This window comes from Tenrec ecaudatus, chromosome 5 (assembly GCF_050624435.1).
Source record: "Tenrec ecaudatus isolate mTenEca1 chromosome 5, mTenEca1.hap1, whole genome shotgun sequence".
NCBI lineage: Eukaryota > Metazoa > Chordata > Mammalia > Afrosoricida > Tenrecidae > Tenrec > Tenrec ecaudatus.
In genome coordinates, this window is record NC_134534.1 from 122,422,308 (window position 1) to 122,449,322 (window position 27,015).

At 36.8% G+C, this 27,015-nt stretch overlaps 1 protein-coding gene across 1 annotated transcript in view; it reads right to left on the reverse strand.

The window, feature by feature from the left end:
- Positions 1 to 27,015, reverse strand: part of CNTN6 (contactin 6) — a 272,495-nt gene that overhangs the window by 159,771 nt on the left and 85,709 nt on the right. Inside the window, 2 exon segments of the mRNA XM_075550875.1 lie at positions 7,329 to 7,431; positions 9,643 to 9,846. Coding sequence (XP_075406990.1) covers positions 7,329 to 7,431; positions 9,643 to 9,846 — 307 coding nt within the window.

Genomic DNA, 27,015 nt, shown 5'->3' on the forward strand with positions numbered 1-27,015 from the left:
AATACAGAGGAACTAAATCAACTACATTTGTGGGAAAGACACCATGAAGAAGCACAAGACTTCAAAATATGCCATCACTAGCTCAAATGCAAGTTTAAGTACAAGCTGTACAAGATGAAAGCAAGACCAAGATAGCCAACATATAATCTTGAATATATTTCAGCTGAATTTTAAGACCATCTCAAAAATAGATTTATTGAACACCAATGAATGAAGAACAGCTGAATTGTGGGATAATATCCAGGACACCCTACTGCTATTTCTCCTTGAATGAACTTCTCTTTCTCAGTTTTGAATTTACAGGATATTTAAAATTGGTTACTAATCCAAACTCATTTCCATTGAGTTAATTCTGACTCATATCAACCCTATAGGACAGTCTAGAACTGTCCCTTTAGGCTTTGCAGACTCTAAATCTTTAAAGGAGTAGAAAGCCTCATCTCTCCCTTGGAGAGGCAGGTGGTTTTAAACTGCTAATCTTGCACTTGTCACTGCACCTCACAATTTGGACAAGAATATTTTGAAGGATCTGTGCCAAGCGGTCACCATGTTTTTGGAAAATGACTAAAAACTCCTGAAGAGTAATATTTCATGAATATAGAGAATATGTTTAGCTATCATTCAATAAGATTTATAAAGACACTTGAATATAAATCTAGAAATATAGATTTTTTATAAAAAGAAAAATAATATTTTGAGATTGTTAATTTTGATTTTAAGGTAAATTATTTTCTAGTAAGTATATTTAAAAATTTGTAACTAAATATTTAATAAAGTTAGTACAGTATTTGCTAAATGTCAGATTTCACAACGGACCTGAATGAATTTTCAGTGTGTTTGTAATGTAACTACAATGCAATTTGTTTCCTGAAAACTATTGAAAAGCATTTATCAAAACCCTTTTGATGGTAGTTTATATTTACATTGCTTTCCAAGCTGTATAAAAGCATTTTATTTTCTTTTTTATAAAAGCATTTTCACATACATTTTCTTCATTTGAAGAAATGAAAAATCCCTCTAAGAAATGGTTGACATATGCAATCCAAATGTCATCGTCACACGTATGTGGAGATTGAAGCTCACAAAAAAAGTGAATCCCTTTCTGTCAAACTATCCAAATACAAGCAGCCTTGTCAGTGTTTGTTAGGAGTGACCCAGGACAAACATCATCTGGAAATTAAATGTCCACTTTCTCATGTTCCACCATGGCTGATTGAATCAGATTCTAGGGGGAGAGAGGTTGGTTCTGTTGGAAACATATCCTGATTTGAGGGGCTAATGAACTCCAAATCAGCAGGTAGGCCATAGGCTGGCTGATACAAAGGAAGATAATCCCAGTTTAGTTTATCAGGCTTATGACTGGAGAGACAGAGAAATCCAAGGTTGCCAAGGCAAAAGACAGGCCACTGGTGACTTCCATTACCAACAGATAATATGGCAAGGCATTGACTAACGTCAAAGAACAAAGATCATTAAGCCAGATACAGGATCCAGACCAAGCAAAAAGAGAGAAAGATTTTACTCAGTATCAACAAATATTAGAAGTGTGTCAGGCCCTATGTGCTCAAGGAAACTTCCTTTAATGGACATCACGGATGCGGCCTGAATGAAGGGCTTTCAATCTGTGGTGAAGTAAAATTTTTTAATGTGGTTTATCTACCCAAGTCTCTAATCTCACAAAATGTTTGGGTGGGACTACAAAAATAGAGGAGGTGTAACTCTAAGGATAAGCCATCCCTGAAGCAGCAGCAGAGAGAAACTCTGAGTACTTTGGAAGAGCATGTTGAAGACCTCTGTTTGAAGTATTGGAGGCCAGAACCAGATGCATCAGGACTGTGGTACAGAGACTCGAGGGCTAGTTCTGATATTGCCTTCTCCTCATCTGGCCTGAGGCGATGGAACTGTCGGACAGAGCAATAGGTGGGCTAGCTCATGGAAGCGAAGGCCAAAGGAACATGTGGGTGAGAGACTGAGAAGAGGAAAGAGACTCAGTTTCCATGCAACTGAGAGGTTGAGAACTAGAGAGACTTGGTTGCTGGCTAAGGAGACCAAATTTAGTGTATCCTTACTGTTTATTGTCCTGATTTGCTCTGAGTAAGAAAGATGAGACTTCCTACTCCTGTAAAGAGTTATCATTTCTGAAACCCACAGGGGCAGTTCTACAATGTCCTATAGGCTCTCCATGAGTGCTCATCAACTCACTGGCAGTGAGTTTGGAGTTTGATTTGTGGTACTTTATTGACTTCCCTAATCAACGCCCTTAGCAATGAGTATTGCCTGTGAGTTCTGTATGGCCGTTGTAAGAAATCATCAAACCCAGCATCGATGTTGAGTGGCCTGGGAGGAATGATTGTGGTCAGAATAGGTAATGAAGTGGAACATGAAGGCATGTCTGACTTTTGTCTAATGACACTTGGGAAGCCAGACGAGGTAAGATGTCTCCACCTCCATGGCCATTTACTACACAACTGATTTGCTTCTCACAGTGAATCCCACTAGGAAGTGGGTTTTATATATGTGTATTAGTGCACATCACAGGGGATTACTAGGCTTTAACTGCTAAACCACTGAGAATCTTGGCCTAGATAAATTGACAAACACCTACCACATGTGTTGACATAGCAAATTCATAAATATGCATGGTTCGTTTACAGGGTATTTAAAAACCAACACTTTGAACCATTATTATCTTTTTTTCTATTTTTTAATTTCTTCTTAACATAAACTCACTGATTGCCCCCTAAGATTCCTACGTAATCCTCACATTGCTATCACTTTGATCCACAGAGGGAGATATTAAAAGAGCATCATACTTTAGGCTGACCTGTTTTACTAGGTAAACTAAAGTTCTGTTCAGTTTTAAGAAGACTACAGGGATATCCTGGTTTAATATTTAAAGATTATTTCCGTGCAATGTTTTCAGTGGCTCATTCACCCCATGACTCCAGAAAGTCTGGAGTAGTCCGTGTGAATCTGAAAACATGCCTTGCCTTTCATACGTTTTGATCAGATTTCTCCTTTGGAAGATCTGATAAACTTTAGTGATGGTAACTGGGTACCATCCAGTACTTCTGGTTTCATAGCAATGGAGGGAATTGTCTAGGATGGTGGTTAGCTACATGTTGTCCTTCTAACCTTGCCTCTCCTCTGTGGCTCCGGGGGCATAGAGACACCTTTGTTGAGTGCATGGCTGCTTGTATGTTTAAAAAACAAAATACTATACAAAGAACTAGAAAGTAGAACAGAAGCCCGTAATACACAGACAAATTAACCGAGCTCGTCTGTGAAAATATTGAAAATTCAACTTTGTTATTGGTTTACAACTTATTAGCAATGATTACTATAATCAGCTCTGAAATAACTTCCTTAATCAATGGGATTTTTTCATTACATTGATCTCCTTTTTTCTATCTTTTCCATCTCTAATAAACTTTGCATCTCTGTACATTTGCCATTTTCTTATTTTGTTGCTTTATTTAAAAGAGGTCATAGAGTAGTTGTCCTTTTGTGATTGACTTATTCTACTTAGTACACTTCTTCTGATCCTATCTATATTGTAGCATGAATCAAGACTATTTCTCCTATTGACTTAGAAGTAGCACATTTTGTTTATACCTTTGTTGATAGGCATTTGGGTTGTTTCTTCTTTTCAGTTATGATGAATAATCCTGCAATGAACACTTATGCACAAATTTCTGTTTGAATACCAACTTTCAAGTATTTTGTATGTACTGGAATTAGTCATATGGTAGTGCCCTTTTCAGATTTTTGGGGAACTGCCAAAATATTTTCCATAATATCTGTGCCATTTTTCATTCTCATCAACAGTAAATGAGGGCTCCCATTCCCAAGTATCTTCTCCAATATGTGTATTTTCTCTCTTTCCTGTTGGATGTTGTATCGTAGCCATCTTAGTGTTAGTGAAATGTTAGCTCCTTGTGGGTTTCATTTCAGCTCTTATGTCTAATGATGTTAATGGTTTTTGACATATTTAATGGCCATTTGAATGTTCTCTTTGTGATGTATCTATTCAACACCCTTGCTGACTTTATTACTGGAAATTTTGCCTTTTTGTTTTAGTTTGTTGAAGTCTCTGTTTTTTGGTAAGTAACCTCATAAAATAGATGGTACCTGAAATTATTATTATTATTTAAATCATTTTATTGGGAGCTCGTAAAACCCTTATCACAATTCATACATCCATCCATTGTGTCAAGCACATTTGTACATCTGTTGCCATCATCATTCTCAAAATATTTGCTTTCTACTTGAACCCTTGATATCAGCTCCTCATTTCCCCCCCCATCCCCGCTCCCCTCTCTGAAATTATTTACCCAGTCAATAGTTTGTCTTTTCAATTTTTTGTTAAAAGTCTTCTGAAATCCAGTATCGCAACACCATTTATGTTAGAGATTCTTCTTTTTCTATCAGATGTTCATAGTATCCTTGTCAAACATTTAGCTGTTCATAGATGCATGAGTTTATATTTGTTCTACTCTATTGACCTATGCATATATTGTTACACAAATACTGTTTTGGTTACTGTAGCAGTCTAGTATGTTTTAAGATGAGCAATTCTGAGTCTTACTTGTTCTTTTTCAACATTTTATAGCAATCTGGAGCTCCTTGCTAGTCTTTATAAAGTTCAGGATTCAGTTTAATTGAATCTATAGATTACTTTGCATAATATTGATAACTTAACAAAATAGATATTGTTAAAATTAGAATTCCACATGTGGAACAATCATACACGTGAACAAATTCATACACGTAGACAAGTTCAAAATGGATTAAGGTCTTCAAATTGAACACTAAAACTGCAAGGTTCTGAGAAGAGTGTCCCAGGCAATGCTGCCAGGTCTAGTGTTCAGTCATGGATTATCTAAGATTAACAGGGCCTTATAAACATTAGCACACTTTGCACAATTGACTTTTAACAAAAATGTAGCAACAAATGCAATTAATGAAACTCGTAGTTAAACAATTCAAAGACTATATTGCTCCTGCAAATTCTTTCCATCTACCCCTCTTTTCTATTCCCAAATGGAATCCCGATGGTGGACTCATCTCTTAATCCTCATTTGACCTCCTGCACAGATACAGGGAGAAGAGCAGTGGGGTGGTGACATGTGGGAATATGTAAAGTCTTTGAGGTAACTATCTTTACTTCAACAATGCAAATTCAAACACTAGTTTTATAGACTTTCAATGGAACTTCCCTCTGAATTTCAGATTCAATTCAATGAATATTTACTGCCTAGATGTCAAGCCCTGGGCAAGAAGTTTTAGAATTATATTATCATTTCCAAACTTCACACACTAAAAGTCTATTATGTAGGTATCACTATGGCTTCTCTTTGTTAAGAATATGGGACTTCATAGAGATTAAGTAGTTTTGTTAAAGATCATACAATTCTTGAAGAAATTAGGAATTAAATCCACCTTTACTGAGATCAGGAGTCATACCATGTAGTAAAAAGTTCCTAAACTAAGGATTTGAATTCAAATGAAACTATGTTTGAGTTACCTATTTCCTCTTAACTCAAACCCATGCTCATTGCCAACCAGTCAATGCTAACTCTTAGCAACCCTACAGGCCAGGGTAAAACTCCTCTTTGAGTGTCTGAGAGTGTGACTGCTAAGGGACAGTCTGTCTCCTCAGGGGTGGCTGGTGGTTTCAAACTGCAGACCTTGCAGATCACAGCTCAACAGTGAACACCAGAGGACCAAGTCTTTTTTTAACAGAACCATGAAAATGAAGAGGCTCCTTGTTTCACGTGGGTCCCCTTTTATGTCATATCATGAACACATGACATTCTCTGTAATATTACAAAGATGCAAAATATATCACACATGAATGCTTATTTATATATACTGAAGAAATAAAAACATTCCCTGTAGGCTTGAGGACCAGAGTTGTTCCTTCTGTTGGTCATATGGTCAGATGAGTTAAAACCAACTCAGCATCTAACAACGACAGCAATGCTAGAATACTTTACTCTTTTCAGTTGCTTTCTTTCATTAGTTTGACTTTTACACCAATCATCTAGTTGTCAGGGGTTTTTTCCCTTCTGAAAAATATTTGATTCCTTCAATAGCTTTACTTTCCACAAAAGCTTGAAACTTATGTAAGTTAATATTTGCTTAAAAGATGATCAAGCAAATAAAATCAAATTTAAACATCTGTAGGTTTCTTTAGAATCCTTCTATCAATGGACAAATATCTATTGGGAAAATACTATGGAACCATGGGTATACAAAAAATGAACTATAGTAATATAGTCACTTACACATATGAGAAATAAATAATATAAAAATTGCAATTTAGAGATCTAGAGAATTATCAGGTATAGAAGAAAACCTAATAATTTTAGTAACCAGGATTATTTTTTTGTTTATTTTGTAAATGAGTAGATCAGAGATTCTAAGAATGTGTTATATAGTTTTCAGTATGAAACAGGATTTCAAGCTTTCTTTATGGATACATTACAACTAAATTCTTTCAATTCTGAGGTAAGTTCTTAAGCTAATAGTAAGAGTTAAATTTCTTGAAATTCAATATGTTTTGTAGGCCAGAAGAATAAAAATTCCCTGGGATCTTAGTAGAAATTACATCAAATCACATGCAATACCTACAGAACAAAAATTCCAATTTATTCCCAGGGAGTTCATATGAACATTCATGTTTAAGACATACAGATCTTGTCTGCCTATTGGGTAGTGATTTTTATTGGCATAAAAGTAAACTCAAACATCACCACAGATAGACATGTTCTGGTTATGGCATGCAAAATTAAAGACATCTACCTGGGTTAAAAACTTGAAAACAAGATACTAATAAATATTTATCTCAATAAAAGCAAATACTTCTACTAGCCAGGGCAGACTTGGTTCAATTCTCATTATCTACTATGAACAATGGCCTTTAATTGGTCTTATTTGGAAATGAGCAGGGCAGGCTTATCATTTCCAGGAATTGCTGATTAATTAAGCAAGGAGATACTCCAGGCAATGTATTTCTGGATGCAGGACAAGATGGAGTGAATAATATGTCCATCATCTTCTGAAAGGGCAATGATTACCCTTCCTAAATGGGTCTCGTTATGCTCAAGCTGGAGAAAATGTCAGCACATTCAGGGAAGAATTGCAGCCCCAATCACTTTCAGAGTATTAGACATGTTTGTTTAAATTTCAATCAGAAAGTTCCACTTTGGCCCAGCATTTAAAATCTGTTTTGTAATTTACCTTAGAGTAATGGTTTAATAACAAAAAGGTTTTAAAAAATGTAAAACAGGAAAACAAAACAATACCAAACAAAACAGCCTTACTTTCCAAGGGCAAAGCATTCCAGTTTTACAGACGAATCCTTTGCAGCTTGTATTGTTTCTGGAAAACGCACTTCAATCTTTGGCTCATATTCCCCCATCACACCTGTTAAATATCAAAAGAGCTAGCAGCATTTCTGGAGAACAGAAGTTCTAGGAAGTAAATGCTTCATTAATGAAAACCTGATTAATTGTTTTTTCAGTAAACAAGAGTTTCCTATATTTTAATGAGAGACCGAGAACAAGGGGAGTTTTTGATGATATAGTAAATTTTTAACCCCCCTCAAAAAAGAAAAAAAAAAGGATAAGAATAAAGACATAGAAAACTTCCTTATTTGTTTACATCTTTTATATGATTACCATGATAAGAACTAGAGTTTCCAATGAAGAATTAGCTCCATCTGGATTCGAAATGCTTCTGGATTAAACATAAAGGTTCTCTAGGGATCTCCAGAGTCCTCACCCCTTCACGCAACTCATGGGGTCAGATCTATTTAAGGATGAGGAAGGTTTCAGATAGCCCCTGAAGAGGAGTGATAGAATGCCTCTAATGAAAAATATCAGTATTTCTGGAGAAAAACATAAAATAATCTTAGGCGATTATTATCGTTTATGCAAGATTTAGCTATCAGTTTTTGTACATTTATGCTAAATAGTTACTTATCAAGAGTATGTTTTTCTTTTAAATTTCTGACAAGGAATTCTGGGCCTGGATTAAGAAAAGACTAAGAGTTATCTAATGCATTGCAGACACTAGATCAACCATAAGAATTATAATAAACAGAAATATATTTCTTGGGTATATCTGTAAACTCGATTAACTTAATCAATGACAACTCAAGAGCTTTAAAAATACAAAAATAAAAAATTTATGTACTTAGCACAGGAGTACTACATTCTTAAGTAAATCGTTTATCAGTGGCCAGTACAATTTTAGAAAATGTGAAATTTACCAAATCTATGTAAAATAAAAATGCCTAATTTTTCTGACTTATTTCAAAATATGTGTAGCATATGGTTGAAAGGATTGAGTGCTATTTCATTTTTATGTTTAATTGCAAAACATCTGAGATTTCGTGGGCATAAACTTATAGAAGAAGTGTGAATTTCAAATTGTGTATAATCTTCCTGGTTGACTTTTCTGATATATTCAAGACAATAGAGGAAATGGAAAAGCTAAGGAATTCAAAAGAATGTAACACTAAGAATGGACAGAAATAAAATTAAGTGTGGTAGAGTATCCATATTGTTAGCTTATAAATTCTTCCAGTCACCAACACATTTTTAAATTACTCACTAAAAGAGATATTGGACTTGTGAATAATTTCATTGATTTCTCAATTCTGAATTAAGACCATGCAGATATATTTGAGTAGTTAATAATTGTTTTTAAAAATCTGTCATAATACCTTTCTGATGGATCTCATTCCATAACCTGCTATTCCTTATTGGCAATATGTTCTTGCTTTCCTTAAACTCCTTCTAGGGTGGGAGGAATTGCCCATTAAATGTTATATATCAAGTCCAGAATATGATCATAGGATGCAATAGAACTCATACAATCTTCATTTTTCCTATCATGAATATTTAATTAAAGAACCAACAATATGGTGTTTCCACTTCAATGAATTTATTAGACTTTAAATTTCTCTGATTTTTATCCTAGTAATGACTTGAATAAGGTACAACTCTCATCAGAAGCCAATTGAAATTATATCTTTAAAGAAATATATTTCTATGAAAATCTTAATATATTTTTCTCTAAAATTCTAATAATGATCATTGGATTGCTTAATAATTATCATTGGGTTGCTTTGTTTTACTTGGGTCTGAACTTTCCCTCCATTTTTCCCCATTAAGTAACTAAAGAATGGGTAAAATGGCAAATATGAAAAAGAATGGGGAATTTAAATAAACGGCATCATATTGTTATTAAAAATATACAACTTAAATTCCATAATCTTGTCAGCACACACATACACATACACAACTACACACACACACACACACACACACCAACTTCCCCAAACTATATATGTTTTATTTTATTTATTTATTTTTTATGATAGTTATCAAGGAAAGATAATCCATTCCAATGTCAGAGGAGAGTAGGTACACTATGCCCAGAATCATGTATACTGTTTCAATGTGGGTGAGTTATAGAATTTCAATTATTTTTTTCAGAAGTATATGCCAGTAAATCTAAACTCATAGATGATGTAACTACTTTCAACAAAAGTGAAGGAAAAGCTCCATGTATCTCATGGTTTCAAGAGCCACAAACAGTGTATATTCCCAAGATAACTCGTCATCTTACCATCAGTGCGTTGCACCAATGGAGTGGGTGGTCCTTGGACACTTCTCTGTGCTTCTGTGTTTGTTATGAAGCAAGTGTAGTTTCCCACATCTGATGGCTCCATTTTGGCAATGTACAAGCTTCCTGTCTCTTGAGATACAAACCGTCTGTTGTCTTCTTGGACATATAAAGGATTATCGTTGAAGGTCCATGCATAAGATAAGTCTGGAAAACAACCAAAAAATATATCCTTACTGTATTCATTGCAACTTTTGTAGTTCACTTCCCTCCATAATTAGTATTAAACCAGGTCCCAGCTTCCCACGTGTATGCACTAGATTATTAATGTAAAGGCGGACAGTTTGAATTTACCCTCTAGTGCCATGGACTAAAGTTTTCATGATCTGCTTCTGTGAAGATTACAATCAAGAAAGTCCTATGAAACAGTTTCATGCTGTTAAAAACATGGTGTGACCACGAGTCAGGATCAGCTTTACAGTCACACATTTTGTTTCCTTTCATAGTCTACTCAGATATATCCTATTTGGGATGATAAATTATAAAGTCACCTTGCTCATCACTGACATTTAGAATTTAATGGTGGCACAGGGAATGGTGGTAGGATGTCAAGGGAGTGTGTGATGGATTAATTAAGAAGCCAACAATATGAAAAAACATCTCATGATGCTCACTGACCTCCTTCAGAGATACTCACTTTGGAGTGTGTTCCTCAATGAGCTGTCAGAATACCTGAATTAAATATTCTTAGGGTACTTGTTCAGAATTTAACTTAAAATTTTAACTTAAAAATTTTAGTTCAAAAATTTACCACATCTGTGGATTGATCTATTCAATTATTTCATTGTTCAGAACAACTACTTAAAAAAAATCATTTTATTGGAGGCTCACACAACTCTTATCACAATCCAAACCTACACTGATTGTGTAAAGCACATTGAACAACTAACTACCATTTTAAGATGTAGAACACAACAAAGCAAAGTCCATGACACAGAAAGTTCAACTTCAACTATTTGGTATGTATTTCCTTAAATTAGGTATATTCATATTTGAATTTCAAAAAATGAAACTATAGACCTTATAATACATTGTTTAAATTAACATAATATTTCTTTCACCTACTTTTTGTGACTATCAGTTCTTTCTATCATATTGCAAGTATATATATGTAAATATATATATATATGTAAATATATATATCCAAATGTGCTTACCCACTTTCATGTTGTTGAGCATTTGGATAATGTGATAGTTAATGTTTTGTGTCAATTTTGCTGGGTCAGGATTTTCCATGATTGGCTTGTTCAGGTGTAACACGTGGGGCATTTGGGTAGGCATTGGGCTGCTAAAAGGAATCTTGGATGTTATAAGCCACCAGCTGCTCCTGGGAAGAACGAAGAGGCTGTCGACTCTTGGAAAGACTGGTAGCATCAGAAAAGTGAGCAAGGTGAAGTATTCTCACAGACTGTTAGCATCAGAAAAGTGAGCAAGGGGAAGTATTCTCACAGACTGGCCTTTGTAGGAGGGTCTCATCTGAGGTTATGAAATCATACACAATCATGGGAATTGGGGAGAAGATATATGTTGTCTGTAAGAGGGCTATGGAAGAATATAGCTGGTCCCAAAGGAGAAACTAAAAACAAATACGGTGGAAACGCTGGGGGTGGGAAAGAAGATATGACAGGGTATCAAAAAGATTTTCCTTGTATGGACATTCACTCACCTAGTTATCAGAAGGCAGCATCTGATGGAACAAAAGACCTTTTATTACAGCACAGGCTGAAGGTCATCTGCACTTACATTAAAACCTGGTGCAGGAACCAGGCAAGAGCCAATGTTTCATGATGGGTCCTAACAGTCTTTCTCAGCTTGATGCCCATCACTACTTAACATAATCTTCAATGGATTTCCGAAGGGCTGAGAGGGTGGGATTAAAGGCTGATCACTAAGTGGGATCTGTTTTTAAAACTTTTAAGGAAGTGGATGTGGGAGAATATCATCAACTTTTATTATCTCTTTCTCAAACATACCTATAGACTTAAGCTGTAAATAAGTAAATAATGTTTGTGTTTATTTCTACCTACACATCTTTATCTCTATATCCTTTATAATGCGTAGGAAACCAGAATTAAAATAAATGTAGAAAAACTGAAATCGACAGGGTAGTTGAGAGCAAAGGTAGAGGGAAGGTTGGAAGAAGGAAGGAAATAGAACATATATTTAAAAGTTTTTGAAATGCTATTAATGGGGGAAAGGAGCTAAGAATGTAAAGTCTGTCAGTGAATTAATAAAAAATGTCAATAGAAATAAAGGGCCTACTAAATTAAAATTAATTTTCCATCCTTATAAGACTTTCAATTGTTCTCAGGAATAAAAAATATGACAGAAAAATATGATGAGAAACAACAAAAACATAAATGCCATTTGTAGATGAAATGTGACAATGCAAAATATAGCATTGGATATACAAGCAAATGTCCTAGTAGAGAATAATATATTGTTAGGTCATATAAATCAGTGTTTCCTATATGAGCCATTATCTATATATTTGTATATGAATTATTGTAAACCCTGGGGATGTATACAGGGCGATAGCAGTGCCTCTCTGAAGGAGGCCATTGCAAGACTTGCACTCACTACGCAATGGATTCTGTCATTTCAAACTGTTAAATTACTATGTACATGTAAACAGAGAAGAAACAAAAACTTGAAAATAGGTTCAGGAAGCTAAGCACTAGAATGAACTGCAACTTTTAAAATACAAAGTGAATAATTAAAAAATATTTTATTCTCAGCAGTTTAAATCCTGAACTCTTCAAATATATTCAAAGCATTGATTCACCAACTGGGTACATACTCGAGTCCTAGGAAAGCTTGCTGAAATATAGGACAACCCTGGGGAGCTGGTGAACTCTGTAAGATGAGTCAGATTTAACTCGACAGGAAAGGGTCAAACTCCTAGCCATTTGGGTGCATTACATCTGAGTGGCATATCATGGAATCCGTATTTTCAATATCCCCCAAATGACTCATGCAGTTGATCTACAGCTTAAATGCTATGCTCTCTCATAGAGAGGGGAATTAGGAATCTTAAAGGCATCGAGAGTCAGATATCTAAATGTAGCAAAGACAAGAACCTGTCACAAAACGGAATAAAGCATGCTTTGACTCTCTAAAAGACTTTCGAAAACATGAAAGGATTCTTCATCTATTAAAAAACTGCCACATGCATGGCAGGGGTAGGTGAAACCCTCTCCATTGAAGTCTAGAAGGTAAAGGTCGGATGTGACCGCTGGAGGCGGCAGACTGCTGCTTGACCCATAACTTAATGAAGAGCAGGCTATGCTGTCGAGCTACCACAGGAAATAATGCATGAGGCAGTATGCTTTATATTATTTGATCAAGAAAAGAAGGTGCAATATAGACTTCATTTTGCAAAAGATGGGAAATTACATCTATGCTTCTCTGACTGGCCTTACTACAGCCTCAAAATTGTTTGGAGCTCCATAAGATTATGTGTTTTAGATCAAGTATGCATAAAAATTCAATTCATATTTTAAAATAAGCTTTGGCATTCTTGCCCTGTCTCTGGTATTGAATCTTCCTTTGCGTGGTCCAGTCCCTACTGGAGGCTGTTCTCATCTCACGTGGCATCGTTTCTAAGCTTCTTTACCGCAGTCCTTTGCTGCTTCACTTCTAAGCCTCTTTTTGTCTTCACCAAAGAGATGCTCAAAGCATTTTTGTTTGAAAGTAGAAGCAGTCTACATAGTAAATATTCCTTCACTAGAGCGAAGAGGGGGAAATGTAGTTCAGATTCCCCTGCTGTCATTGATTCCTCATCTTTGGAACCTTTTGTGAATACAGACAATTTTGAGCAAATTCCCAGGGCTAAACTCAGCGTGTGGATGAGTAGTTAATGCCTATTGGGGAGATGAATGACCTCTGGCTTTCTGAAATCCTTGTAACCCTTTTCATTTAACAGAAATTATAGGTGTTGCTAGTGTCCCAAAATTTTTATTTTCTTCACCCTATAATCTTGAGGCCTGACACTGTAATTTCGGTTTCTCCCTTGGTGAATCCATTTTTATAGTGGCTTCTAAAATTTTCTAATCTGTTTCTATATTTGATCTATCCTTTTTCTAGAGTGGAACTTTTAAGATGCTACTAAACAAAACTGACCCAGAAATAGAAATTATGAAAAGAATAATAACAAATATACACAGTATTTTCATTGCATATCCTACTTATTATCCTAACTAGTTATTTTATGAAACTGCTAATATGCTTATTATCATAAGTGAACAATGAGCCTTGGAGTATGAAAGTAAGTACCTAAATCCATAGAAGGAATAAGACTTGAATCCAGGTCCATCAGATACCAGTTCCTTTACTGTTTCCCTGATAGCAACTTCCTATGCATCTAGTACAATTAACATTTTTATATTAATATTTTTCTTCGTTCTCCATCATCCTCATATATCCTTAAAAACTACCAATTTACCATTTACCCAAACCTATTGACATTCCAGGCAACCAGAATTTATGCATTTTGCTATCCAAGAATGTTGTCTGCCAGGATTTAGTTTTCTCAGACTCTTAAAAGATAGGTTAGTCTGTCAAACTAAATTACCCTTAAGTGATTATAACAGAATAGGACACATGTGTAAAATGTCAAAATAGTAACTTTCCTTCAAAAGAGATTAAACAGAGATTATAAACCATAATTATGCATCGTGTTGGCCTGAAGAGTGTTCAAACATGAATGACTGACTTCATCCTCATAGTTTCTAATGTGATGGGTTTGGTAGGAAGGATGGGAATTTGCATTTTTAAAGTTCCCAGGTAATGCTGACGCTGGGTGTCTTAAAACCATATTTTGAGAATCACTGCTATTAATGATAGACACTCCTCTCTGCATAAATTCCCTAGAAAGAGAAGAGAAATACCTGAGTTCTGAATCAATGGTAGCTGACCTATAGCTGTACCTCCATCTTTATCTCTATCTCTTTGGATGGTTTAGTTGGAACATAAAGAAATTCTTCTCCATTCATCGATTCACAGGGTATCTATAAGCCATTAAGATATTGAAGAGATTAGTCTAGCTTAATCTCCTCATTCTATAAGTAAAGAAGTAAAGGGAAAGACAGCAAACCAGAGTTCAGGTGCCATTTTTTGTCCCCCTGTGAGGGTGAAGGATGCTGAGGATGTTATCCTAGAAGGCGCGCTTGTCATTGTAGCTACATACTTCCTTGTCCTTGTATCCCCATTGGTTGGTCCTTCTGATTTGCCCAAACAGCCTGCAGTGAAGGCTTTAATCTATTTTCTTCTGTCCTCACCCATACAGTACTTCATGTGTATATTATTAATAGTGAAAGAAAGAAGAGGCTACTTTGGAAATTAGAAGGTTAAAAATCTTCCCATTTGACTTTTCTTAATTAAATGTATAATTCATGAGCCACTTATGTAGAAAGCCTTACATTTTTAAATATTTTCTCCACCATCTATGGCATTTATCAGTTATTAATGATTGTGATATATTTTTGCTATGATGACTCAGCACAAACATTAGAGCTGAGTGATAATTGGTCCTTCCTAAAGCATTTTCTGTAGTTTCACATAGACCCCATCCTCTACAATTTAATTATTATTAGAAATGACGGGTCTGCAGTAAGCAATTGAAGACAGTCTTGCTGCTTTCACAAGAATACAACAAATGCAATTCCCCCAAAAATGATTATGTTTTGACACCTTTTATAGCCCAAAGTCTTGGATCTAAAAATTCATATCATGTCTCCTTAGGTCCTAACTAATAAGTGAATAGAATAAAGAATTAGAAGCAGTGTGCTTAATTTTAGAAGCTAGCCCTGGTGTGTCCTTGGAATATTCCAGTGTAAATGGACTTTAGTGAGAAACGTATGGAATACCCCAGGGTTAAGTGGAACTGGATGTTGGGTGGTACACCACAACTACGTTAGCTCAGTGGCATAGACTGGATTCAGGAACCATAATTCCCTTTTCCACTTTGAAGTCATTGATATTGGTGTTAAGTTTGACTATGATATAATATGAAAATTATTCCAGTGTATTTTAATCCATCCAGACTCCAATTTATTCCACAGTTGCTTCCTGCCTACCTGGATTTTATTAGATCCCTTCAAATTACACACCTCTTGATGTTGTCAGGTACCATCAAGTTAGTTTCAACCCATGGCATACAGGACACAGCAGAACAAAACCATGCATGGTGTTGCACCTGCCTCACAACTGCCCCTACATTTGACGTCATCGTTGCAGTCACTGTGTGAGTCCATCTCCTTGAAGGGCTTGCTCTATATTGCTGCCTCTCAACTTTACCAATCCTGATGCCCTTTTCCAGAAGTCTGGACATTCATGCTTTTATGGATCACTCTGGCTGTATTCTTTCCAAGACAGACTTGTGGGTCCTTTGGGCAGTCCATAGGACTTTCAATATTCTTCAGAAGGACCATATTTTAAATGCATCCATTCTATTCCAAATGCATCCAACTTTTATACGCATATGAGATAATTGAAAATACCATGGGTCAGTGCACCTTAGTCCTTAAAGTAACGTGCTTTTTTTGTGTAGCATATTTACCTAACGCATCTTTTGATCTCTTAACCGCTACTTCCAGGAACATTGATTGTGGATCCAAGCAAAACAACTACTTGATGACATCAGTCTTTTCTCCGTGTATCATGACGTTACCTATTGATCCAGTTATGAGGACTGTGGCTTTCTTCACATTGAGTCATATTCCATATCAAAGGCTGAAATCCTTGATCTTCATCAGCAAGTGCTTCAGGTCTTCCTAACTTTCAGCAAGCAAAATTATGTCATCTGCATATCGCAGGTTGTTAATCAGCTTTCCTCCAATCCTGATGCTGCATTCCCCTTCATACAGTCCACTTTATCTGACGATTTTCTCAGCATACAGATTGAACAAGTATGGTGAGTGAATACAACTCTGGCACACACCTTGTCTGATTTTAAACCAAGCAGTCTTCCCTTGTTCTGTTTTGAACAAATGCCTCTTGATCTATGTACAGACAAGTGGTGCACCCCTTGGTTAGAGACATGGAACTGTTTGTCTTTAGGAATCACAAAGCACTACTAAGTAAAGGGTCTCTTAGTTCATATTATTGCTAAATTAAAAAGAAATGGTAACATTGACTGTCTAATGGCAAATTCCAGCTAGAGAAAGAATGAAACCACAGCAAAATTTTGAGCTAAACTGCTAGGAAACCTCAAATTGTAAGAAGGCTGGTCAAGTTATGATGTCACCACACACGGACTAGATTTTCATTTTCATTCCCAATTCTTGACATCTGTAGAGAAACTGAATACAGCCAACAGATGGGATGGGATGGGAAATGCTAGTGATTCTAATCCTCAAAACAGTTTTCTTCTAGGTAATATTTGACCATACCTAAGGCATTTTTCATTCTCACAACTGAAGCTGTGAGAAAACAACATGAGCAGACAGTGGGTACAGAAGATATCACTATCTTGGGATGACTTTTTTCTTCTTCTTCATCGGTCTAGAATTCTTCAGACTCAATACAACATGTGTATCTAACTACTAACTCCAAAATTTCACTTTATATCCTAGTATTGGAAGCAATTGAAATTTAACACAACGTAGGGCCATCAAGTCCATTCCGACTCATAGGGACCTTCCAGGACACAGCAGAACTAGCTCTTTTTAGGTTTCTGAGACTTTAAATCTTTCTTCATGTAATAGATGCCTATATCTTTATTCCATGGAGTGGTTTCAAGCCATTGACTTTGTGCATAGCAGCTTAATTTGTAGCCTAGTATGCCTCCAGAGCTCCTTATTAGAAATTTCATATGTCCTGAGACAAATGTCCAGTCTTTTATCCTGCCTTAAAGCTTCTCCTTTGCCATTCCCATTCCCCAAATTTGCATTCTCTTCTTTTAGTTACTCACCTGACAGATCTTGGGGGTTTTCTTTCCTTCCTCTCATTTTTTTAAAATACAAATTACATCTATTACTTCATCACTGCCTTCTAAATTTATAGTAAAGATTGCTACTTTTCTACCTATCCACTGTGAGGATTCCTAGTCCAAGCCAATAATATATTTCACCTCTATTTACTGTGATCACCTTTTAACTACGACTGTTATGCTGGAAATCCTTTACAACTTTATGTCTTGACCTATGATATTTAAAATATGAACACAAACGTTATGTTCAATACACTGCCCATAGCTACTCTTATATGCATTGCCACAGAGTCCATTCCAACTCCTATTGTTGTCAGGTGACTTTGAGCACAGCAACTGATTTAGTCTACTCTTCCTTTTAACAGGAAGGTCTGGGTGGCCACCCCAGTCCCAGATACGTCGACCCCCTCCCCAGAGGAAAGCATTACAGGGGACAACACTGAAGACACAGCCCTGGGAGAGTGGCAGGCACAGACCAGATGGGAGTAAATTAACAGAAAGAGAGTGAGAGAGAGAGACAGAGAGAGAGAGAACCACAACCTGGCCCACCAAACCTTGAGGATGACATTCCTGCTCAGAGTAGCCAAGCCACAGAGAGCTGGCCCCACCATGAGACATGGCACCCTCTAATTGACCCACAGTGCTAACAGGGACTGCACAGGAGACACAGTGTGGATATTGGGCCCATTCTATCTGCCCTCCTGCCCCACGCCAGAGCAAAATATGAAGGAAGCACAACAGAGCAGCAAGGGGAGCAAAGCAATGAAGCCTCTAGGAATTCCAAAATAGACTTTGGACTTGGTGGACAGGGTGTGGCACTCTACCAGTCTGATTGGAAAATAATCAGAAGGACCAATAGATAGACCTGGAACAATTTATAGTATTTTATTTATTCATTTATAATTAATTCATTTTACCCTCTTTTCCCCTTTTTTTCCTCATGTCTATCCACATAAGATAGGCAGGACAGCCAATCACAAGGAGAAAACAATGGGACCGACATATCTGGGGGGACAGGGGAGAGGAGGAGGTGGGAGAAAGGGAGGAGAGATCCAACAAACTCAGGGACAAGGGAGCAATAAGAAATCTAAAATTGATGGCAAGGAAGGCGTAGAATGCCTGGTGGAGTTTGATCAAGTGCAATGTAGCTGAGAGTAAGTACTAAGAATTGTTCAATGAAGAGTGAACTTGATACTGGGACAGGAGTAAAGTAAAAAGAAATAGAGGAATAAATCAGGAGGCAAAAAGTATTTATAGAGGTACAAATACAGGCATGCACATATTCAAATATAGAAGTATAGTAATAGGCAAATAGATCTATGTACATATATTTATAGATTTAGCATTAAGGTACAAGATCAATATTTGGTCTCTACTCAAGTACTCCCTCAAAGCAAGAACACTTTGTTCTAATAACCTGGTATTCTGTGATGCTCACCTTCCAGACACAAAAACTAAAGTCATAATAGGTGCATTGGCAAATGTGGTGAAGAAAGCTGATGGTTCTTTGATATTAAAATATATAGTGTCTGGGTCTTAAAAGCTTAAAGTCAAGAGATCATCTATTAGAGAAGCAACAAAATCCACATGGAAGAAGCACACCAGCCTGTGTGATGATAAGGTGTCAATAAAATGATGTATTAATTCTTTTTAAAATCCTATAAAACTGACTTGGTGACATAGGGTCTTATATTAACCTTATCTTCTCTCATATTCCCTAATTTTACTTCATGCACACTGGCCTGTGCACAGGGGTCCCCTACCTTAGTTTGATAGTTAACATTATATGTCCGCATGACTAGGCTATATTTGCAGGAGTTTGGCATGGATTGTTTCATCGTGCAATTACCTTCCATTTTGTGATCTGATACAAGCAGTCAATCATTCTAAAAGGGAATTTCCTTGAGGTTGTGGAGAACCTTCAGTATATAAATGGATGCTCTGGTAAAACTTAGAAGCCATACTAGTATAGTGGGCTAAGGTGTGATCTCTGGTTAACAGTGCTTAACCACAAGGGCACTGGTTCAAACACACCAACCTCTACAGAGAATGAGGAAACTGTCTGTTGAGGAAAGACTTGCAGTCTCAAAAGTGCAATGAAACAGTTCTACTCTGCCCTATACGGTTGCTATGAGTCAGAATCCACTTGATGGCAAAAATAGTTCTCTTTATCTTGACTCATCGTTCTTCTTGTCTCATCACCTCTAGTTTTTGGGAGATAAACCTGCACAAGTTCTAGCCTAGTTCTTGATCCACTGAAATTGGATTCAACAATCCTATCCCTTTGCCCAACTCTATGATCCAAGAAAGACCTCCTTTCTCTGGGGGACACAGGAGAGTGGGTGGAGGGAAGGAAGTGGGCACTAAAATCCAGAGATGAGGGAATAACAAGTGATCTAAAATTAATGGCAAGGAGTGGGTAGGATGCCTGGTAGGGCTAGATCATGGGCAATGTAACCAAGAGGAATTACTGAAACCCAAATGAAGGCAGAGCATGATTATGGAACAATAGGAAAGTAAAAGGAAATAGAGTAAAGAACTAGGAGGGGGGAGTGGGAAGGGAGGGGGAAAATGAGCAGCGAACACCAAAGGCTCAAGTAGAAAGCAAATGTTTTGAGAATGATGATGGCAACAAATGTACAAATGTGCTGGACACAATGGATGGATGGATGGATGGATTGTGAGAAGCATTGTATGAGCCCCCAACAAAATGATTTAACAACAAACAAACAAACTAAAAAAAATAGAACTAGGAAGTAAATGGGCATTTATGGAGGTCTAAAGACAGGCATGTACATATGTATCATATATACTCGTGTATATGCCAAGTTTGTCAACACATTTTAATGCACTTTTGTAGTAAAATTAGGTGCCTCAGCTGATCTTCGGGTCGGCTTATACTCACGTATATACGGTAAATATATTTATATATAATGATAGGGAAATAGATCCATGTACATATATTTGCATGTTAAGTATTAATGTAAAAGATGGATATTGGGCCTCTACTCAAATACTCCCTCTATGCAAAAACACTTTGTTCTAATAACTTGGCATTTTGTGATGCTCAGCTTCCTGACACAATAGCTAAAGACAAAATGGGTGCATAAGCAAATGTGATGAAGGAAGCTGATGGTGCCTGTCTTCCAAAAGATAAAGCATCTGGAGTCCTAAAGGCTTGAATATAAACAAGTGACCATCTGAGAAGCAACAAAGCCCACACAGACGATGTACACCAGCCTGTGTGATCATGAGGTGTCAATGGGATCAGGCATCAGGCATCAAAGACCCAGAACCAAAAATCATATCAATGTGAATGAGGAAGAATGCGGAATGGAGACCCAGAGCCCATCTGTATGCAATTGGACATTCCTTTACAGAAGGGTCACAAGGAAGAGATAAGACAGTCAGGGTGTAGTATAGCACTGATGATGCATACAACTTTCCTTTGATTCTTTAATGCTTCCCTCCACCACCCCACTATCATGACCCCAATTCTACCTTACAAATCTAGACCAGAGCATGTACATGGGTACAGATAAGATCTGGAAACACAGGGATCCAGGACAGATAAACCCCTCCAGATCAATAATGAGAGTAGTGATACCAGGAAGGTAAGGGGAAGGTGGGGGGAGAAAAGGTGAATCAAATACAATAATCAATATATAACCCCTTCCCAGTGGGATGAACAATAGAAAAGTGGATGAAGGGAGACAATTGGCAGTGTAAGACACGAAAAAAAATTATAAATTATTAAGGGTTCATGATGGAGGGACGGTGGGGGAGGAAAAAAAGAGCTGATACTTAGGGCTCAAGTAGAAAGAAAATGTTTTGCAAATGATGATGGCAACATATGTATAAATGTGCTTGACACAATGAATATATGTATGGATTGCAATAAAAACTGTAAGAGCCCCTAATAAAATGAGTTTTTTAAAGTGTTTTTGATGAAGTATGATTCATATTCATAAAATAATCATATTTACTTAAAAATCGGACTATCTAGCCTATTATCTCTAAGAGTCCCCTCCCTCCCCAATTAAGACATTAGTTGAGGGTCATCTTCTGGGAATTTGGGGGGGAAACTTTACACTATCCACCCTATAGCTCTGTTCTTATTATTTTAAACTCTCTTTTTTTTCCCTCTAACTCGAAGATCACTAAAAAGAATATGAATTGCTGCCACACTTCCAGTTTCACATGGTATAAATCAAGGAATAAGGAATTCATCAGGAAGGAACTAGAGAGCTGACACCGCCACCTTCGGAGGTTTCTCAATCAGATGGAGGGTACATTAAGCTACAGTGGTGCTGAGCAAAATAAGCCAAGAACAAAAGGGCAAGTACTACATGAGTTCTCTGATGTAAACTTTAAAATGCAAAGGGGCACAGGGGAAAAGCTACTGTATGCATACATCACAGGGGTGAGGTCCAGGTACTATGGCAGGGGCCAGACTCATCTAGGGATACATATGGCAGCCAACCAAAAAGGAGGGGAAAGAAGGGGAAAAAGACATGGATAATGGGGGAAGAGGCCACTGACCCATCCAAGGGGAGGGCTTTGTTTATATTTCCCCAGGAGAGGGACCAGACTTTAGCCCAGTGTGCTAAGATGTGAATACAACATACCGTAGTTAAGATGCTGTAATTTCACATGTTGATATTTTTTTGCTTACTGAAGGATTCTATGATTTGCAGCAATATTTTTATTACCCTCATATTTATCTACTCCTGAGGAAGCTCAGACCAAGAAAGTCACTGTGTTTTACCCTATTGCTCAGTTTAGTCCTCTTTATAAATATCAACGAAGTCTTTTTTGACCATAGACCTACAACACTCAACAATCTTTCATCATTTATTCATTCTTCGTAGTGGTTATTACAAAACATTATATAGTCTGAGATTAACATAGTTAAGAACTTTGCCTCTTTGTTCTCAAATATTTCCTAGCTCTCAGAATAATGAATGGCATTTAGTAAATACAAAATAAATATTTATTGAATGCATACACAGTACTAGGTCAAGGTGAGGGCTACTATAAATTAGAATTAAAGATATTTCTACATCAAGAGGCAGCCATTGGAAGTGTCCACAGTTTACACATTCAAGAAGCTCTCTAGAGTAACGCATTCTCTGCATTAAGACAACACTACTAACTCCCTCCTGGAACAGTAAAGCCACTAAATGGGAGTAAAGCGATAGGAGAGTTGAGCACATTTTTTTTCACTGTAACCCAATTTTGACATTTGCTGAAAATGGTTTTTAATCTAAGGCATATTATCACTATCTTTATTGACTCAAGTACCAGTGCTGGGCTCAGACAACAGTGCTTTTTTCCTGCTAGAGACACAGATGCACCCAGCCACTGGCTTCAGCTCAGTTGTTCTAGCTGACTTTATCTTTGGGTTTGAGGAGAGAAAAGGGGAGTATTTCCTCTAAAATACAACTGAAATCCGTGATTTTTTTAAGAGCACACAGATTCTTATAATCAAATAATAAATTAAAAGGTGTGTGTTTTACTTCGGATATGGTGACACTATTATTTAACAATGAAAATGATATGAATTAGGCAGCATGTACTATTTCTATATTCTATTATTTTAAAATAATTTTGGTTGAGCCTTGGCTAGTTTACTACTCCATTGAATTCTATTCACTATGTTTATATTTATCTGGCAGGAGTAGCTTGAAGGGATTTATGTTTATTTTTAAATTTAGAAGGAATTCTGCTCATATGCCTATGACAAGTGGCATAGACAGGCTGTTTTTCCCAAGCCACTATGCATCTTAACAAAAGTTGACATTTAAGGTGAGTGATAATCAGTGGGGTAGAGAATTCTATGTTTTCTTAGGTTGCCTTCAAGGCTCAGTGACCTCCCACACCCCACATTCAAATGAATGTGCAAAACGAATGTTGTATTAGGGCTCCCAGTACACGAACCTGTACAGAGAAAGATGAACTTAGAGCCTTTCAGACACATAGTAGAAGGAGCAAAATATTTCAATTTACCTAAAACACTATATTTATTATACTACATAATGGGGGCTCTCAATGAAGTCTCATAAGAAAATATGCTATATATAAATAGCCCTCTATTTATTCTCCCACTATCCCACATTCCCATAAAACTTGCATTTTTTTTTCAAGAAGTTTTTGGAAGTCAACTTTTTTGGGAAATGTGACCAATTTCTAAGGTGGCTCTAAAAGTAGAGTGCAAATGCCTTCATCCAGTCACAATTATGGGATCTGTTTATAAAACAGAAAATGAACTGAATATTATTATCTCATGGTACACACTATACTTAGTGGTTTGCTTCTAGTTAGCTTTCCACATTTCTAGGATCAAGCTGAAAAAAATCTAATTTGTGTCCTGGTATAATTGACTGGGGTTCTTCTCTTCTCAACTGTGCTATCTTACCCCTGGAGTCCATGCGTGATAGAACCAGTTAATGGGCTTGGAAGTGAACCAAAGTTTGGAAGGTGGAATGCACTCAAAGGTGCTTTGGAAGAAAAGCCTTTTCAACTACTTCCAAGAGATCAACCACTGAAATCCCAAAGGGGCGTAGTTCTACTCTGACACTTAGAGTCACTGTGGACTGAAGTTGACTTGGTGACAACTGATTTTTGGCTTTTCCCCAATCTAATATTGCAGAATTATAAACACTCACCTTCCAAGAGGAGAAGCAGGATCTCCAGGAGGTCTCGGTATTTATTATGCCCATAATCATTAAAAATGTAGTGGGAATCATCCACAATAAATACTTGTGCCAATTCTCCTTTTGCCTATCAGAAAGGCTGAGCATCATAGTGGGACAAGAGGAAAATAAAAGGAAAGAGACAAAAGAACTAGGAGGAAAAGGACATTTATAGAGGTCTAAGTACAGGCATGTACATATGCAAATATATTTATATATATGATGGGAACTAGATCTATGTACATATAGTTATAGGTTTAGTATTAATGTAGCAGATGGACACTGGGCCTCTACTCTAGTATTCCCTCAATGCAAGAATACTTTGTTCTAATAATCCTGCATTCTGTGATGCTCACCTTTCTGACATGATCACTGAATACAAAATGGATTGAATAAGAAAATGTAATGAAGAAAACTGATGGTGCCCGGCTATCAAAAGATATAGCATCTGGGGTCTTAAAGGCTTAAAGATACACAAGCGGCCATTGAACTGAGAAGCAACAAAGCTCCCATGGAAGAAGCACACCAACCTGTGTGATCATCAGATGCTGATGGAATCAGGTATCACGCATCAAAGATCCAGAACAAAATAAAATCCTATCAGTGTGAATGTGGGGGAATGTGCAGTGGAGACTAAAAGCCCATCTGTAGGTAACAGGACATCCCCTTACAGAAGGGTTACAAGGAAAGGACCAGCTAATCAGGGTGCAGTGTAGCACTGATGAAACATACAACTTTCCTCTAGTTCTTTAATGCTTCCTCTCCACCACTATCATGACCCCACTCTACCTTACAAATCTGGCCTAGACCAGAGGATGTAATTGGGTGCAGGTAAGGGGGAATCAGGACAGATAAACCCCTTAGGACATATTGAGAGTAGTGATACCAGGAGGCAAAGGGGAAGGTGAGGGGAGAAAGATGGAATTGATTACAATGATCTGCCTAAAACCCCCTCCCAGGGGGGTTTGGAAGGACAACCAAAAAGTGGGTAAAGGGAGACATCAGTCAGTATAAGACATGGAAAAATAATAATAATTTATAAATTATGAAGGGTGAGGGAGGGAGGGGAAAAATGAGAAGCCAATACCAAGAGCACAAGTAGAAAGAAAATGTTTTGAAAATGATGATGGCAACAAATGTATAAATGTGCTTGACACAATGGATGGATTGTGATAAGAGTTGTACGAGTCCCCACTAAAATGCTTTTTTTTAAAAAAAAGAAGAAATATCTAATAGTTCTCAGTCAATTTGGTTCATGCTGAACTCTTTATGTATCTGTATTTTCTTCTTTTGGTTTTCAGGTGTGCATCAAGACAGTGTTGGAAAATTTATAAATTGATATTTGTTGGGGTAAAAATGAGGAGTTTATGCCAGGGGATTACATGGAGAGCAAATGTTATGAGAAAGATGAGGGTAACGAATGTACAAATGTGCTTTATCCAACTGATGTATGTATGGATTGTGATAAGAGTTATATGAACCCCCAATAAAATTATTTTTAAAATTGATATTTGTTTTCAAGCTTCTTTATTATCTTTATGAAACACATTTGAATTTATGTATAACCATTATTCGCAGAGAAGGGTTTTGATAGTATTTCCATAAGTATACCAAGAAGAAAACATAAGAATTTAGAATTTTCTGATAATAGCAATTTAATATCATGTATCTCTTTTTTATTAAACTACTTGTGAAACCACTGCTGCTTTCTTGCTTGGTACCGAGAGAACATTATAAAATCAAACTATGCAAAGCTATATAAACATTTAAACATTTATACCATCAATTACTAGCCCTTGAAATACCAGCTGTATTGATATCTTCAAGAATCCTCTACTTTACATGCATTAGACTTTAATTTGATCATGTCAGGCTTTGCTTCAACATGCTCTCTAGTCTCCGTGATCCTATTTATATACATGTAGGGAAGCCATCTTCATCTCCTCAGTCAACCCGTTGGTTTCTGATTTTCTGATAATTTCCTTGCTTCCGTGAAGTCCCAGCAATATTTCAAATACCAGCAGGGTCTCCCAAAGGGAAGAGATTTCAGCAAAACTTCAAGATAAACAAAAGACTAGGAAGAAGGAAGAGGTGGTCCACTTTTGAAAAATTAGCACCTGGAGAACTCTGAAGAGCAGTAGAACACCATGTGATATCGGGTCTGTGGAGGGGCCCTGTGGGCTGGACGGTGAGCAGAATCTGACTGTGGAAGAGCTGCTTCCTCCAACAGAATGGAATTCAGTACTGAGGATGGACAGCAGGTGTCGGCACTGCCACTTGTTACTGGAGCACAAGTCAAAATTAGACGAAACAGCTGAAACAAGCCAGTGAATAATTGGGATATGAATTATGAACCTACGGAACTTTAAAACAACAACTCAAGTCAACTCTGACTCATAGTGACCCTACAGAGATGGGTATAACTGCTCATGTGAGTTTTGGGGGTTGTAAATCTTCACAAGAATAGAAGGAAATATTGACATGGCCCAAAAATCTTCAATTGTTCTTATACAAGGTGAAGCTGAAAAAAATTATAACAAATCATCAAGAACCAAAACATGAACTTGAAAAAATTCCACATGGATGTAAAGATGACATGAGGAAGAGACACGTTGCATTGAGCACTAATTACTGAAGATGAGAGGAAGGTGGAAAGACATTGAGAGCATCATATATAAAGAAAGCAAAAAA